General features: G+C 43.0%; 1 protein-coding gene across 8 annotated transcripts in view; it reads right to left on the minus strand.

Annotated features, from left to right (window-relative positions):
* The window catches only part of ELAVL2 (ELAV like RNA binding protein 2), a 153448-nt gene that overhangs the window by 29244 nt on the left and 107249 nt on the right, over window positions 1-16955 (minus strand). For 6 of the 8 annotated variants that reach the window (XM_033173130.1, XM_033173129.1, XM_033173124.1 and 3 more), the window contains one exon: window positions 15143-15386. In XM_033173130.1, the coding sequence (XP_033029021.1) occupies window positions 15143-15386 (244 nt within the window). The remainder of the gene's footprint in view (window positions 1-15142; window positions 15387-16955) is intronic. The other 2 variants (XM_033173126.1, XM_033173125.1) reach the window with 1 other exon arrangement.

The raw sequence follows: 16955 nt of genomic DNA on the forward strand, positions 1-16955 counted from the left end.
CTCAAAAAACCCAGGGCTTTTCCCTTTGCAAAAAAGCTGCAAAACTTTTAGCTGATCCTCAAAATAACCTGGGCCTTTCCCTTTGCAAAAAAGCTGCAAAACGTTTGGCTGATCCTCAAAAAAAACAGGTTTATAGAGGAGGAAAACCAGAAAATTATTTTTTTCCGTTTCCTCCTCTAAAAACGAGGTGCGCCCTATGGTCTGGTGTGCCCTATGGAGTGAAAAATATGGTAGTTGCATTGTTTCATACTTTCTGGCTGAGCAAGGATCACATTATAAAGTAGTTATGCTTTCTATTATAAATCAAGCATTGCTAAGAGTTCTTTTTTTGTTTTGTTTTCCAGGGTATTTTGTATCTGGAAAATTCTGTGCGGCGCAAAGCAAATTTTTATTCTGAAAGTGTGGTCCAGAGAATAAAGTTTGGGAACCACGGGTCTAGCATTTGCTGAGGCAACTGAAATGGCAACGAACAACCAGTGGTTGCTAGCAAAAGGAGAATGAGACAGGAGCCCATCCCTGGAAGAACACTTCATTCCCCCAATTCACTAAACTTAAGGTAACGGTATAAAATTAGAAGACGCCTGCTTCTTGGGAGAAAAGCAATGACAAACCTAGACAGCATCTTAAAAAGCAAAGACATCACCTTGCCGACAAAGGTCCTCATAGTTAAAGCTATGGTTTTCCCAGTACTGATGTACGGAAGTGAGAGCTGGACCATCAAGAAGGCTGATCGCCGAAGAATTGATGCTTTTGGATTATGGTGGTGGTGAAGACTCTTGAGAGTCCCATGGACTGCAAAAAGATCAAACTTATCCATCCTTAAAGAAATCAGCCCTGAATGCTCACTGGAAGGGCAGATCCTGAAGTTGAGGCTCCAATACTTTGGCCACCTCATGAGAAGAGAAGACTCCCTAGAAAAGACCCTGGTGTTGGGAAAGATGGAGGGCACAAGGAGAAGGGTGACAGAGGATGAGATGGTTGGACAGTGTTCTCAAAACTCCTAACATGAGTTTGGCCAAACTGCAGGAGGCAGTGAAGGATAGGTGTGCCTGGCGTGCAACATAAAATTAAGTTAGAGATGCAATCCAGTTTGATCAATGTCTCTTCAGGCTGCACAAGCTACAGAAAAAGCACTTCACTGTCGATTTAGCTCATGCATATTCCATTGTGAAGCATGGTATATTAGATAGATATAGATATAGATAGATATATAATATTGTAAGTCACCTCAAAACTATTTTTAGTAGTAGGCATCTAAGAAATTAAATTAAATTAAATTAAATTAAATTAAATTAATGCGAGTTAGGCATTCAACCTTGCCAGAAATGTCAGTATACCAGATCCAACAGCATTGTTACACAGTAGGCAAGGAGGCAGTTATCTAAGCATGTCCTCAACTACACTCAATGCCACAGACATGCAAGGTGCAAAATGACCTTCTGAAATTCTAGTATGAACCAGTCCAAGTAGGAAGGATGCAAACCTTTTTCCTCAAAGAGCACAGCGATGAAACTGTCAAGGAATCACCCGACATCACCATGACACCTGGCAAAGAGCTTTCCTTTGTTCGCGAGGCTCGATTTCAAGCTGCACAGGCAAAAGAAGCGTTTCCCTGACTCGCCGAGGAACAATCGGGAGCAGACTTCAAGGCTTCGTATTGCTCCTTTGCAGCCGTGCCCTTACCTGACATCACATACACCATGGGTAGGGAAACTAAGGCCCGGGGGCCGGGGCCGGCCCAACCGCCTTCTAAATCCGGCCGGCGGACTGTCCGGGAATCAGTGTGCTTTTACAGGAGTAGAATGTGTGCTTTTATTTAAAATGCATCTCTGGGTTATTTGTGGGGCATAGGAGTTTGTTCATTCCCCCCCCAAAAAATATGTCCCCCTCCAAAGCCCGAGGGACAGTGGAGCAGCCCCCTTCTGAAAAAGTTTGCTGACCCCTGAAACAACATCAAGTATGAGGCAGGTTAGGTGCGGTTTGGGGGAAATTCAGGTTCCCCCAATGCTGCGATAGTGTGTGTACATGTGCACAGATGGCTCGAATGCATTTTTCACAACATTTGTAGCTCTTTGCATTTCCATAAAGCACTGATTTCAGCTCCATAATTATTTGCTCCGCCCCCCTCCGCCCCCAAGGTTAAGGCAGCAAATTGTGCCAAGGGCAGAAATCGGAGCAACGGTAGCCATTTATTATCCCCTTGTCTTAACCCTGGCGGATTGTAACTTTCAAGGTTAAAAAGAGACTGTTCCAGAATGAATGAAAAGGTCGTTCTGTAAAGCAAAAGAACAAACCAAAGTAAATTTGGAAATCAGGCGTGGAAATGTTCAGAAGCCAGTGGGAGAATATTCTGATCTCTCAGAATGCCCAGCTGTTAGCCTGAACATTTCCATTATTGTTATCATAGAACAACTTCACATTAGAATATATCAATTTGATTCTCTTTCTGAAGGAATCGTGGTGCCCCCTTAAAGGTGACCAGAGGGAGGCGCTTCTGTCCAGATGCTTGGCAGTGCTGTCAAGTATCCCGTTTTCCCCGGGATTCTCCCTTATTTTAAGCAGTTTCCCGCTGCTCTCCCTTATTTTTTATTTCCCTTAAATTTCCCGTTTTTAATGGAAGCAGCTCCTCCCCTGCTGGCCAGGGACTGGGTGGGAAGACCTCGCCTACTTGGAGAGAAAAGCCTCAGCCCTCAAAGCAAGTGGGAGCCGTTTCCCGTGCTTACAGGGGGGTGTATTCCTCCCCCTGCATCAGCCCCTATCCGTTGCCGCCGAGCCCCTCAGCCGGCCAATAGGGTTAGCTGGCGGGCGGAGCCTGGCTGCCTTTGAGCAGCTGCTGCTTCCTGTCCTGTTTTGGTGGGATCAGACAAGAAGACGATGGGGCTCCATTGCGCAGAGCACATGCCTGCCCTCCTCTTTGCTCCGCTCCGAGCCCGCTTGGAGTTTACATTGCTGCTCCACCCACTTTTGCTTCTGGCTCCGCCCACCACTGACATGTGACTGTCCCCGGGATAGTTGAGACTGATGATCCCTTATTTTCAAATCCGAAACTTGACAGGTATGATGCTTGGAAGGCTTGCCCTGAATTGATGTCCGTCATAGAATGATCCTATTTTTATAAGTTTTATTAATTTTCAATTAGCCTCATTATAACAACACCAAATTATAATACAATTGCTAATACCAATAAATCAAATAGCGAATTATATAATTTAGGTGCCCTCCAGTGTGCTAGAATTGAGGGTTTGACGATTTTCTTTATTTCTGCGTTCCAAAATCTTATTAATTTCAATCACATTCCGGTCGAAATAATAATCCCTTATACAACAACTGCAATATTAATACAGTGGTACCTCGGGTTACAGACGCTTCAGGTTACAGACTCCGCTAACCCAGAAATAGTACCTCGGTTTAAGAACTTTGCTTCAGGATGAGAACAGAAATCGTGCTCCGGCGGCAGCGGGAGGCCCCATTAGCTAAAGTGGTGCTTCAGGTTAAGAAGAGTTTCAGGTTAAGAACGGACCTCCGGAACGAATTAAGTACGTAACCAGAGGTACCACTGTAACTTCGTGTTGACACATTGAATGATTTATAGAACTACAAGTGAGGCACTCAAACTATATCCTTGTTCTTCGTGTGTGTGGCAATCATCATAGGGCGATCCGTAACCCAGGATCGACTGCCAAACAAATAACCAGCAGACAGCCGGGATGATTCAGCATACAGTGGTACCTTGGTCCTCAAACTTAATCCGTTCCGGAAGTCCGTTCCAAAACCAAAGCGTTCCAAAACCAGGGCACGCTTTCCCATAGAAAGTAATGCGAAACGGATTAATCCGTTCCAGACATTTAAAAACAACCCCTAAGACAGCAATTTAACATGAATTTTATTCTCTAACAAGACCACTGATTCATAAAATGAAAGCAATCAATCAATCAATCAATCAATCACACAATCAATCAATCAGTAACTGAACTGGGTTCCACACAGTCACAAAAACAACAACAAAAGAGCCGCAAAAATGCAAAATAATTAGCAAAAACAGACAGACCTCAGCGTAACATTCAAAAAGGAAGTGTGGCACTCAAATTGGGAGCGTAACACTTAAAACGGAGGACGTTCGGCTTCCGAAAAAAGTTCGCAAACCGGAACATTTACTTCCGGGATTGTAGTGTTTGGCTTCTAAGTTGTTTGAGTACCAAGGAGTTTGAGAACCAAAGTACCACAGTATACAACCAAGGCCTACACCAAAACCTACTGAAAATTGTCATTGTGGCCTGTTTACATCCCAAGATGCTTGTCCTCTGAATATTGCATCTTGCCATGCCTTGGCCTCTGACGGCTGTGTGTTCACTGGGCTCAGACCCACAATTAGCCTTGCAAGGCAAGGCCGATGGTATTTTCAGCCAACTGGACATTCTATTATTTATTTTTTTACCTTTCACTCTCTCAACCAACTAACGATAATAACTTCACGAAACAGATGCAATCCATGAAAGCTAACACAGTGGCAAATCTTTAAAGAAAGAAGGAAACCAAAATCACGATATGCACTTCAAATCGTTTTTGGGTGATATATCAATATATCGCTCAACTCCACCTCTGGAAGTTGATTACATGTTAGCAGAGAGGAAGAGATCGTGATAGCGAAGGCAGTTTAGGATTTCACTTGCACAACACAACTTTCCTCTCCCGGCCCCCCAATCTGCCCCAAAGGATTGGGGAACCCCCCCAACATATTTTTTTTAAAGGGGGAGCAGGGAGTGCGGAGGGGAAGTTTTTTGGGCACGTGGAAATCCTTGCACTGATGGAATGAGTTAGCTAGATACCACCTAATGTACTCACACCTTAGAAAAGTGATACGGGAAGCAACACTCTCACCCAAAATGTTGCATAGCTACTATTTTTAATTTGGAAAAAAAAAATTCATCTGGAAAGATTTCAAATGGGTATGTATCACTGAAAGTCCGGTGTGGATCTGTGAAAAAACCTGTCGCCAGTGGACGTTCAATTTCAAACCTTTGCTACGAAGAGAATCTCCAAGATTGGGACATTAATAATGCATCGCTTGTCATGTAGCAAAAGCTGAAAGTCATTTATAGTTGGGAAATGAAATTCCCCAACCTCTGGTTAAGCTTTCAAACAAAAACGTTTGAAAATGAATGTTTGGCAAAAGGCTCCCCCTTTAAAAAAAAAAAAAAAAAATCCCGATTCAAGTGCACACATTTAAAAGCAAACAAAATTAATGTGGGGGGAAGGCAAAAAATAAATAAATGTTGTTTTCCCAGCACTTTTTTTGAAAATATTCCCCTTTAAATGCATGAAATAACTTTTGTTCTCAATTAACTGCTTAGCAGTTTTTGGGAGTCTGGTTATGTATCAGTACTTAGCTTTATGACTTTCAGAAAAGACTGCTGCTTTACCTAATATACAGGTGAAACTCGAAAAATTAAGAGTATCGTGGAAAGGTTCATTTCTTTCAGTAATTCAACTGAAAAAGTGAAACTAATACAGTATATTCTGGCGTATAAGACTACTTTTTAATCCTGGAAAATCTTCTCAAAAGTTGGGGGTCGTCTTATACGCCGGATATATGAGATAGACTCATGACATGCAAAGCGAGAAATGTCAAGCCTTTATTTGTTATAATTGCGATGATTATGGTGTACAGCTGATGAGAACCCCAAATTAACAATCTCAACTTTGGGGTTTTCATCAGCGGAACGCCAAAATCATCACAATTGTAACAAATAAAGGCTTGCAGCAAATTATAAAACCACAGTAGAACATGAAACATTAAAAAGCTTCCCTACACAGGGCTGCCTTCAGATGTCTTCTAAATGCAAGATAGCTGTTTATTTCCTTGACATCTGGTGGGAGGGGGTTCCACAGGGCGGGCGCCACCTCACTTCTCACAGGGAGGGGACCGCCAGAAGGCCCCCGGAGCTGGACCTCAGTGTCCGGGCTGAACGATGGGGGTGGAGACACTCTTTCAGGTATCCTGGGCCAAAACCATTTAGGGCTTTCAAGGTCAGCACCAACCCTTTGAATTGTGCTTGGAAATGTACCGGGAGCAAATGCAGATATTTTAGGACGATTTATTTGGTTCTGCCGGCCACTCCCGGTCACCAGTCTGGCAGCTGAATTCTGGATTAGTTGTAATTTCGGGGTCACCTTCAAAGGTAGCCCCACGTAGAGCGCGTTGCAGTAGTCCAAGCAGGACATAACCAAAGCTCTGGTGAGACAGTCCGTGGGCAGGTAGGGTCTCAGATGGAGCTGGTAGACAGCCGCCCTGGACACAGAATTGTCCGTGGACAAATGCACCTCCATGGATACAGCTGTGAGTCCAAAATGACTCCCAGGTTGCACACCTGTTCCTTCAGAGGCACAGTTACCCCATTCAGGACCAGGGAGTCCCCCCCCCCACATTCCCACCCCCTGTCCCGCAGAAACAGTACTTCTGTCTTGTCAAGATTCAACCTCAATCCGTTAGCCGCCATACCACCCCACCCCACCCGGGAGATTTTTAAGTCTTATCTGCCCACCCCACCCCCAGAAAACCCCCACCTCACCACTAGAGAATATTTCTGCTAGGAAGCTCAAAGTAAGGAAAGTTAACAGGAGTAAAGACGAACTGAGAATTTACACAACTAAACCTGCACATCCCAGAACATTCAACTTTAATTCTGAGATAGAAAGATGGAGATTTGTTAAATCACTATAGAAAAGGGAAGCAACTATTGAAGATCAAGAATATGAGATGAATCAAATTAGACCTGAATTGCCTGAGGCAAATGGAAAGTTTTAAACTTATTTCTTCACTTTCATACTTTAGGGATGTGAAGGATTATAAACCAGCCTCTCTACTATCAATAGGGTTTTCTTCCGATTCTGGAAAGAAAACACAAAAAAACGAGATTGTGCACGCAAGTCTAAAGCCTCAATGTAAGTAAATTATGCTCATCTGGAGATGCATCCATGACATTATGTTTCCCATGCTGGGTAATTATAAAAATATCAGCCTTTGACAAGTAAAAAAACAGGGACATCATTCAGACTGTCAGCTGTAATGAGTCAAGAATTATTACTGTATATTAGAATTTGAATTCAATGAAGAACTGGTGAAATCATCGTTGCAACTTCAGAAATAGAACCTTCACGAGTTAAGGAATTAACCTAACTCAACCAAAACCAAACCACACAACTTTCAAAACTCCCCTGAACTCCCCCTCCCTTTTTTTAAAAACATAACGTTAATAATGTTTTAGAACATGGGTAGGCAAACTAAGGCCCGGGGGCCATATCCGGCTGAATCACCTTCTAAATCCGGCCCGCGGACAGTCCGAGAATCAGCACGTTTTTACACGAGTAGAATGTGTCCTTTTATTTAAAAAGCATATCTGGGTTATTTGTGGAGCCTAGGAATTCGTTCATTCCACATATATATATATATATATATATATATATATATATATATATATATATATATATATATATATATTCCCCCCCCCAACAAAGTCTGAGGGACAGTGGACCGGCCCCCTGCTGAAAAAGTTTGCTGACCCCTGTTTTAGAACAATCCATTTTGCTACACAGGCATAAGCAAAAAAACCAAGCTCTTAAATATTCATGCGAGAAACATACTGGATGCAGGTAAGATCACGGCACAAAACCAATCTAATGAAACGTTGCAGAATCGTAGGATATTAGGACGAACCAGGTTCCTCCGCTCTTTCCATGAGACCCTCCTTCTCTGAAACGGCAGAGTTCCCCATGCCGATTCCACCCGAAATGACATTTGAGAAGGATACAGCAAGCAGGGGATGTAGGGAGATCAAAGAGGAAATTGACATACTCCATAATTCCCTTTACCCAAAAATCCAGTGGTGAAAATTCTTCCAAAGCGTTATTTTAATCTGCTTCTGACTTCTGGACTTTGAAAGGCAGAAGGAGAGCTTTCTCTAATGCATAGCCAAAGTAAGCACGCTCCCTCGTTTTAAACACTAAACCAGAATAGAAGCATTTGGGCTTCAAGGCACTCAAGGAAGGAAGTGGGTAAAAAGGAACAAGCACAGACAGGGCAAAAATCAGAATGCCAGACACAAAATTCCAGGCCATTAATACCATTAAGCACAGATGTTTAAAATGTGTGCGCGCATGTATGTGCTTGTGTATTTCTAGTGTTTGCTTTTTGCACGTTTGAGAGTGAAAGGAGGCCTTTTTCAAAACCCAGACAATTAAGGCGCAGTTCAAATTATGAATTCAGAAATGAGAGAAGTTTTACACATTCTAAACCCCCGGCAAATTGGTGCTTTCCCCCATTAACAGCTACAGGAAAAACACATGCATAATGAATCATACAAGAATGTTGCATCACTTGAAGGGAGAGAGAAAAAATTACTAACCAAAACCGTGAAACTGTCAACGTTAATGGAGCCATTCTAAAGATATTCCAGTGGCAAGCTTCAGAATGAAACTCTTAACACAGACAAAGCTAAAGATCTGACAAGTGAGGGAAGAAGGCCTTCTTGCAGCACAGGGGTAGGCAACCTAAGGCCCATGGGCCACAAGCGGCCCACGGGGGCTGTTTAACTGGCCCCCAAACCAAGCTGCCCACTCAGCAAGTCCCTGCAGGCTGTGCTAAACCGGCACGCGCAGAACTGGAAATCACATCTGCGCAGACGCCGGAAATCGCAGATGCGCACACTCATGCACGCGCACAATCCATCCCACGGAGGGATCTCCGCTGGAGTGAACCAGCCCAGGCGAGGTAAACCTTGCCGCCCCCTGTTGTAGCAGGTAATTTATTTATACGGTATTTCATCAATAAACATTAAACTCTGAGAGCACAATGTTTTATTTAACTATTAAACTTCTAAGTCCATCCTTTTGGGGGGGGCTAGATGCAGGCAATCTTATGTAATAACAGCATGAGATCAGGTTGAGGCTTGAAATTTTAAATAAACTATTAAGATAAAACTAAGGAGCCTGGTGGACACGGGTGGCACTGAGGGTTAAACCACAGAGCCTAGGGCTTGCCAATCAGAAGGTCAGTGGTTCGAATCCCCGCGACGGGGTGAGCTCCCGTTGCTCGGTCCCTGCTCCTGCCAACCTAGCAGTTCAAAAGCACGTCAAAGTGCAAGTAGATAAATAGGTACCGCTCCAGCGGAAAGGTAAACGGCGTTTCCGTGCGCTGCTCTGGTTTCGCCAGAAGCGGCTGTCATGCTGGCCACATGACCCGGAAGCTGTACACCAGCTCCCTCCGCCAGTAAAGCGAGATGAGCGCCGCAACCCCAGAATCGGACACAACTGGACCTAATGGTCAGGGGTCCCTTTACCTTTACGGAGCCTGGACCAACTGGAAGTGATTCACTTCTTTGAAAAGTGACTCCCATCCCCCCCAACACACCCCTGTAGACAAAGCCTCAAAACCATACAACAGTTATGAAGCATTAACAAACTCCACACATGCGTATGGAAGTGGACAATTGGCAAGAAAGTCTGGCACATTCACATTTGAATTCCAAAGAAGAAACATCTCAAAATTGAAGGGGGATTGGTAAAACAAAAGTTGAAAGGAAGTCAAGAAGCAAATCTCTTCAGAATGCATGGGAATTATTCAAAGTCACAATTACAGCTCGGCTAGAATATAACCTCCAATCTGGAAAGGCGCCACCAAACCCAAGAGGACTTCAACGTGATTAACGAAAAGAGTCAAAGAATCTATTACAGGCAAAGGTTTCCTTCAGAAAATGTAAGTTGACTTGTTCAAACTTGGAGAATGAAAAGGAATACAGATTTGGAGGACACACACGCACACAACCAGGCAGACAACAAGGGATGCAAACATAGTAGTAGTAGTAGTAGTAGTAATAATAATAATAATAATAATAATAATAATAATAATAAAGGAGCATATCGCTAAAAACATGCAACCCACAATAAAACATATTTAAATACAACAAACAAGAAACTGGATAGAGATGCAATTGGATAAGGATGGAGTCAAATATGAGCTAAGAGAATGATGAGGAGATTGTAGACTACTTGCTGAAGATATTGGGCAAATTAATAAATAATATTATATATATATATATATATATATATATATATATATATATATATATAGTCCATGTCTGTTGGTTTCCACTTTTCACCAAAACCGATTGAGCGACAGCGATGAAATTTGGACACAACGCCACACGCCCCGATGGGAGTGTTCCTAGCTACATGGGGTATACAAATGTCACACTTACGCAAGGTAAAAACCCCTTTTTGGACCTCAAAACTCAAGCAGCAGACCCTGCTGGGCATGCTGGGAAAAGAACGGGAGAGGTAACAAAACATCGCCCTCTAGCGACGGCTATACTGGTACTGCAGCTACAAAATCCTTTCTTCCTAATTTCACACATATAGCCACAGCAACGCATGGCCGGGCCAGCTAGTAATAATAATAAATTTGTACCCTGCCCATCTGGCTGGATTTCCCCAGCCACTCTGGGCAGCTTCCAGTAGAAATTAAAATACGATTCATCAAATATTAAAAGCTTCCCTAAACAGGGCTGCCTTCAGATGTCTTCTAAAAGTCAGATAGTTGTTTATTTCCTTGACATCTGGTGGGAGGGCGTTCCACAAGGTGGGTGCCACTACCGAGAAGGCACTCTGCCTGGCTCCCTGTAACTTGGCTTCTCGCAGGGAGGGAACCGCCAGAAGGCCCTCGGAGCTGGACCTCAGAGTCTGGGTAGTTCAGATACCCAAACGTAACCTCTGTCAGAAAGGGAGTTTGAGGAACAGAGGAAATTAGTGGAAACAGGGATTGTTTTAGGCTTTGTTGACAAAATAGAAATGAACAAGTCCCTGGTTTTGCATGTGTAGGCATGCACAATGTATTTATAATTAGGGTGTGCAGCCAATGATTTTTTTTAAGGTGAATATTCATCAAACTAAAGAAACTAAAACTGAACTCAACTTTTTTATTATTATTAAGAACTAAATTTTACTTTTGTAATACATACTACTCCAAATTTGGTCATTTCTACTTAAGATCAGTGAAGCCCGGAAGAATAAACAGTTGGCACCCATTTTCAAGTTGACTGGGCATTTTTAGGACAGCTGAATTCAGAATTGATTTCAGTAGGGGTCTCAAAAGCTACTGAGCTATTTCAGCCTTTTTCCACCACAGTGGAAGTGCAGGAACTTTCTCAGCCAACAAGTGAGCCCAGTGTGCTTTGCTCTGAGAAGGACCTCCTCTTCCCCTTCTTCAGACAGAGGAACTGGGAAGGTGGTGGAAGCCAACAGCATGGTACAATCCTATTCCCTGGGCCCTAGAAGAAAATATTCTCTATCCTCCCCACCTCACTTCAGCGATGAGCCACTGGTTCTCCACACAGCATCTTACAACCAGGCTTATTGCTTTATCCATTGCAGAAACTGTGACTGGACAGTACAGGAGTCCTCTCAAAACTCCCAAGTACAACTTGCTTGAATTGCAATTCTTGATTTACTTGATTTTCAAAAAAGACACACTTACACTATCAAATACAAGCAGTGGTGTGCAGTTGGGGAGCAGAATGAAGACTTAGCAAGGACCACACACTTTCTATCCCTTTCCATAACGTGCATTAAGACAAAGCATGCCCCCTCCCCAAATCACTTAAGTGGCTAACATTTTATATGTTGTTGTTGTTGCTGTTGTTCAGTCGTGTCCGACTCTTTGTGACCCCATGGACCAGAGCACACCAGGCACGCCTATCCTTCACTGCCTCTCGCAGTTTGGCCAAACTCATGTTAGTAGCTTCGAGAACACTGTCCAACCATCTCATCCTCTGTCGTCCCCTTCTCCTTGTTCCCTCCATCTTTCCCAACATCAGGGTCTTTTCTAGGGAGTCTTCTCTTCTCATGAGGTGGCCAAAGTACTGGAGCCTCAACTTCAGGATATGTCCTTCTAGTGAGCACTCAGGGCTGATTTCTTTAAGGATGAGTAAGTTTGATCTTCTTGCAGTCCATGGGACTCTCAAGAGTCTCCTCCAGCACCATAATTCAAATGCATCAATTCTACGGCGATCAGCCTTCTTTATGGTCCAGCTCTCACTTCCGTACATTACTACTGGGAAAACCATAGCTTTAACTATACGGACCTTTGTCGGCAAGGTGATGTCTTTGGTTTTTAAGATGCTTTTTAACATTTTATATACAATACTGCTAATTACTCAACCCAACATTCCAGCTGCAAGTGCAATTCTTTTCAAGCACTGGAGAGTCGCAACAACTAAGTTTCCTTGCTGCCTTTTTTGACCCTAAAGCTCAGAAGAGATTCCAAGATCCAAGTGTCAATATGGCAGCCAACTTTGGAACAGGGTGATGAATGGGAACAAAGAGGAGGGAAGATGGCACGCAATACTGGGGAGCTGCCAAGAGAATAATGCAAATGCAGATCCTTGGGACAAAGTCGGCCGGGGGGGGGGGGCTCTGTCAAACTATTAGCACATGAGCAAACTTAGGTTTCACAGCCAAGGGTGACCCACAATGAACTGGAAAAGTACAGGATGGATTCAGTGCCTTGAAGGCGATGGAATTTGCTGCGCTTGAGATAGACCTGCAAATCCCTGCCTTCGTGTTATGTACCGTATTTTTCCATGTATAAAACACCCCCATGTACGGTGAGGGGGGGGAAGTATTCGATCCCCTGCTAAATTTGCCCGTTTGCCCTCTGACGAAGAAATGACCAGTCCATAATTTTAATGGTAAGTTTATTGTAGCTGTGAGAGACAGAATAACAACAGGAAAACCCCCAGAAACCCAGAAGACAAAAGTCAGAGATTGATGTCCATTATAATGAGTGAAATAAGTATTTGATCCCCTATCAACCAGCCAGATGTCAGGCTACCTGGCATCTTCACTGTATGTAACAAGTTGAGATTAGAAGCACCTGCTGTAAGGGAGAGGATTTACCTGTAATCCCAGCTCGTTACAGCAAAAGACACCTGTCGACAGAAGCAATCAATCCAACAGATTCCAAAGTAGCCACCATGACCAAGACCAAAGAGCTGTCCAAGGATGTCAGGGACAAGATTGTAGACCTGCACAAGGCTGGACTGGGCTACAAGACTATTGCCAAGCAGCTTGGTGAGAAGGTGACAACAGTTGGTGCAACAATTCACAAATGGAAGATACACAAAATAACTGCCAACCTCCCTCGGTCTGGGGCTCCACGCAATATCTCATCTCATGGAGTTGCAACGATCAGGAGAACGGTGATGAAGCAGCCCAGAACTACACGGGGGGGGGGGGACTTGTCAATGATCTCAGGGCAGCTGGGACCATAGTCACCATGAAAACAGTGGGTAACACATTACGCCGTGAAGGACTGAGATCTTGCAGAGCCCACAAGGTCCCCTTGCTCAAGACAGCACATGTACAGGCCCGTCTGCAGTTTGCCAGTGCACATCTGAATGACCCAGAGGAGAACTGGGTGAAACTGTTGTGGTCAGATGAGACCAAAATCGAGCTCTTTGGCATCAACTCAACTCGCCGTGTTTGGTGGAGGAGGAATGCTGCCTACGACCCCAAGAACACCACCCCGACCATCAAACATGGAGGGGGACATATGCTTTGGGGGTGTTTTTCTGCTAAGGGGACAGAACACCTTCACCGCATCCAAGGCACGATGGATGGGACCATGTATCGTCAAATCTTGGGTGAGCAGCTCCTTCCCTCAGCCAGGGCATTGAAAATGGGTTGATGGGTATTCCAGCATGACAATGACCCAAAACACACAGCCAAGGCAACAAAGGAGTGGCTCAAGAAGAAGCACATTAAGGTCTGGAATGTCCTAGCCAGTCTCCAGACCTTAATCCCATCAAAAATCTGTGGAGGGAGCTGAAGGTTCGAGTAGCTACACATCAGCCTCGAAATCTTGCTGACTTGGAGAGGATCTGCAAAGAGGAGTGGGACAAAATACCTCCTGAGATGTGTGCAAACCTGGTGGCCACCTACCAGAAACATCTGACCTCTGTAATTGCCAATAAGGGTTTTGCAACCAAGTACTAAGTCATCTTTTGCAAAAGGGATCAAATACTCATTTCACTCATTATAATGCACATCAATCTCTGACTTTTGTCTTCTGGGTTTCTGGGGTTTTTCCTGTTGTTATTCTGTCTCTCACAGCTACAATAAACCTACCATTAAAATTATGGACTGGTCGTTTCTTCGTCAGAGGACAAATGGGCAAATTTAGCAGGGGATCAAATACTTCCCCCCCCTCACTGTATAAGACGACCCCTATTTTTTTTAGCCCAAATTTAATTGCAACATTCCATGTATGAGACGACCCCCAATTTTAAACTTAAAAAAAATGGGGGGGGATATAGTCTTATATACGGAAAAATGCATTATTTCACATGGTCTACTTCTGTGAGCAGAAAACAGCTGGGGGTGTGTGTTTAGTACCACGTGGCTTCCTCAACTTGGACTAAAACACTAACCGAGTCCTGTCCTTAAGGTTCACTGGGGATCTGTACCTGTAAACTGTTTGGGCGTTTTCTGATCCTAAATTGCACTTTTATTTCAGACCTTTATTTTACTACCCAAAATTGCCACCGTTGGGTTTCTTAAAAGGAAAATTATTTCCAGCTCTGCATTGCTAGCTTTGCGCTCTGCACTGGTTGTGAAGGATCAAGGGATATATAAGGCCAATTTTAAAAGTTTCCAGAAGCGTCCACACACAATTCATTTGATTGTTTTTTTTTTTCTCAGAACATTTAAGGTGGATCGCAAAGGTCAGCTTCACTTTCTGGTGTTTTCCAGTCACCCTCACCCCACGACAACAATTAAGTTACAAGTAGGCAGTTAAAAAATCTGTCAAGACTTCATTTTTCTGCAGTGAAAACCAAGGAATTGCTAAGATGATGAACATGCATGTTGCCTTGGCGACAAAATATTGCTCTCCAAACGCCTTTGCAGCCTCCCCAAACTATTCTTTGATATTAAGCTTTCTATTTCTCACATTACGGATGAGATGAAACACCATGTTGGCCACCAACACCCTTGAAATTCAGAAGTAATGCAATTCAGACTCCCGTTTAAGCAGTAACGGGTACGTGTCAGTGCATATGCAAAAAAAAAAAAAAACCTAGTGCTTACGTACCTGTTATTTTGTCTCTTACAAGTTTGCAGGATTCTATCTCGCCAATGCTCCCGAACAGACTTTTGAGCTCCTCCTGTGTCATATTCTGAGGAAGATAGTTGACTATTAAATTGGTTTTGCTGTCCTCTGTGTTTCCAGAGTCAACTGGCGATGAGCAGTTGTTGTTTATGGTAGCCGGGCCGTTGGCTGTGTTATTGCAAGTTGGCCCATTAGACAGTTGTGTTTCCATGGCAGCAATTACCTGCTAAAAACAGAGAAAATGGGAACTGTCAGAATTCATATTTCAGAACCTATTAGCGATTCTAGCCAAGAATTTAAAGCTTTGTCACTATAAAGCAGTGCCCAATTGTCAGGTCTGCAATAATGGTCTTCACAATAAAATGAAATAGTTTTAATTATCTAGCAATAAAATCCATTTAGAAGTTTAAAAAAAAAACCAAAAACCAAAGGTTTTACTGAAAGATTTTATAAGTTAGGGCTGGGGGAGAAATCCCATGAGTTTTAACTGACAGCAAGGGATTAGAAATATTTCCCCCGCTAAGCCAGTGCTGTTATTTCAGTAAATCCTAAGATTTAACTGTGCAAATACAAAATTCGGATGAAGCCTCGGCGTTGTTCAGCCAAGGAAAACACAAACTAGAAATTTCAATGGTGATTGCAAAAGCTAAATTAACAATGGCAATCAATGGTAGACTTAACGAAAGGCATTACTAGAAACAATGTACTGTTTTGGTTACTTTTGCAGCATTGGAGAGAGTTGGCCGCCATTGTGCTGGCAAAATACGAATTTCTGTTCCGAAATGTTGCATTTAAGTGAGGATTAAAACTGAGTGGGCGTTTGCCTTCTTACATAAGCCCTTTTTTTTGCCGGTGTCTCTGAGATAGGAAAAGGTGCACCCATCAATTATTACACAAGTATTTTGACATCTCCTGCTCTTCCCAATGTTCCTAGAGAAGTGTGTCTAGATCTTTGTAGCTATGCTTCTAGTTAAACTGGACTAACCTCAAATACTGCCCACCATAAGAACTGGGGTTGTTCAATTAAGATACGACTATTCTAAATGTGTGTATCCATTTCAATTTAAGGTTTGCTACTGCTTGGCAATCATTGGGTACTGCTGACATTTTACAGCTTAGAGCCTGAGATTTCTATCAAATCTGAGGTATTTCATCCATTTAAAGAATTTCAATCAATTTTTCCCCCAATACAAAACACAAACCCTATTTCAATTTGCGCCAGTAAAACTGTTCTCTATCCTAAAGCTCCACAAAGGAACCTCCAGCTTAGAGTCAGCAATTTGCCTTTTGGCAAAAACGTGCTCTTTTTCTGCCTTTGGGAAGTTCAAGAAGACTTACAATTGCATACTGACAATAATGGGAATAAGTCTGTATTTACGTTAATTGCACATATTTTGCAAAGGGATGAGAGGATTATGGATTAACCCAGGAGATAACCGGGTTCCAGGAAAAAATAAAATAAGAGAGAAATTCTCTTCAGTGTGTATTTAAAGAACCACATCTTCTTGACAAGCAATCCTTTCACGTCAACCAACATAAACTCTACACAAAAGACTCTTAAGCAAAACTAAACTGCCTATGCACAAAATGACCAAGAACACTTTAAGCAAGTCACTGTTCAAATATTCCTGCTATACCTGCCAGAAGCTGAATAACTGTTGGGCCAAAACATTGCTTTCAAACTAAAGCTTTCTAAAAAATACAGTGGTACCTTGACTTACGAATTTAATCCGTTCCAAAAGCACATTCATAGGTTGAAAAATTCGTAAGTCGAAAAAAGCGATTTCCCCATAGG

The sequence above is a fragment of the Lacerta agilis genome, chromosome 16 (assembly GCF_009819535.1).
Source record: "Lacerta agilis isolate rLacAgi1 chromosome 16, rLacAgi1.pri, whole genome shotgun sequence".
NCBI classification, from domain to species: domain Eukaryota; kingdom Metazoa; phylum Chordata; class Lepidosauria; order Squamata; family Lacertidae; genus Lacerta; species Lacerta agilis.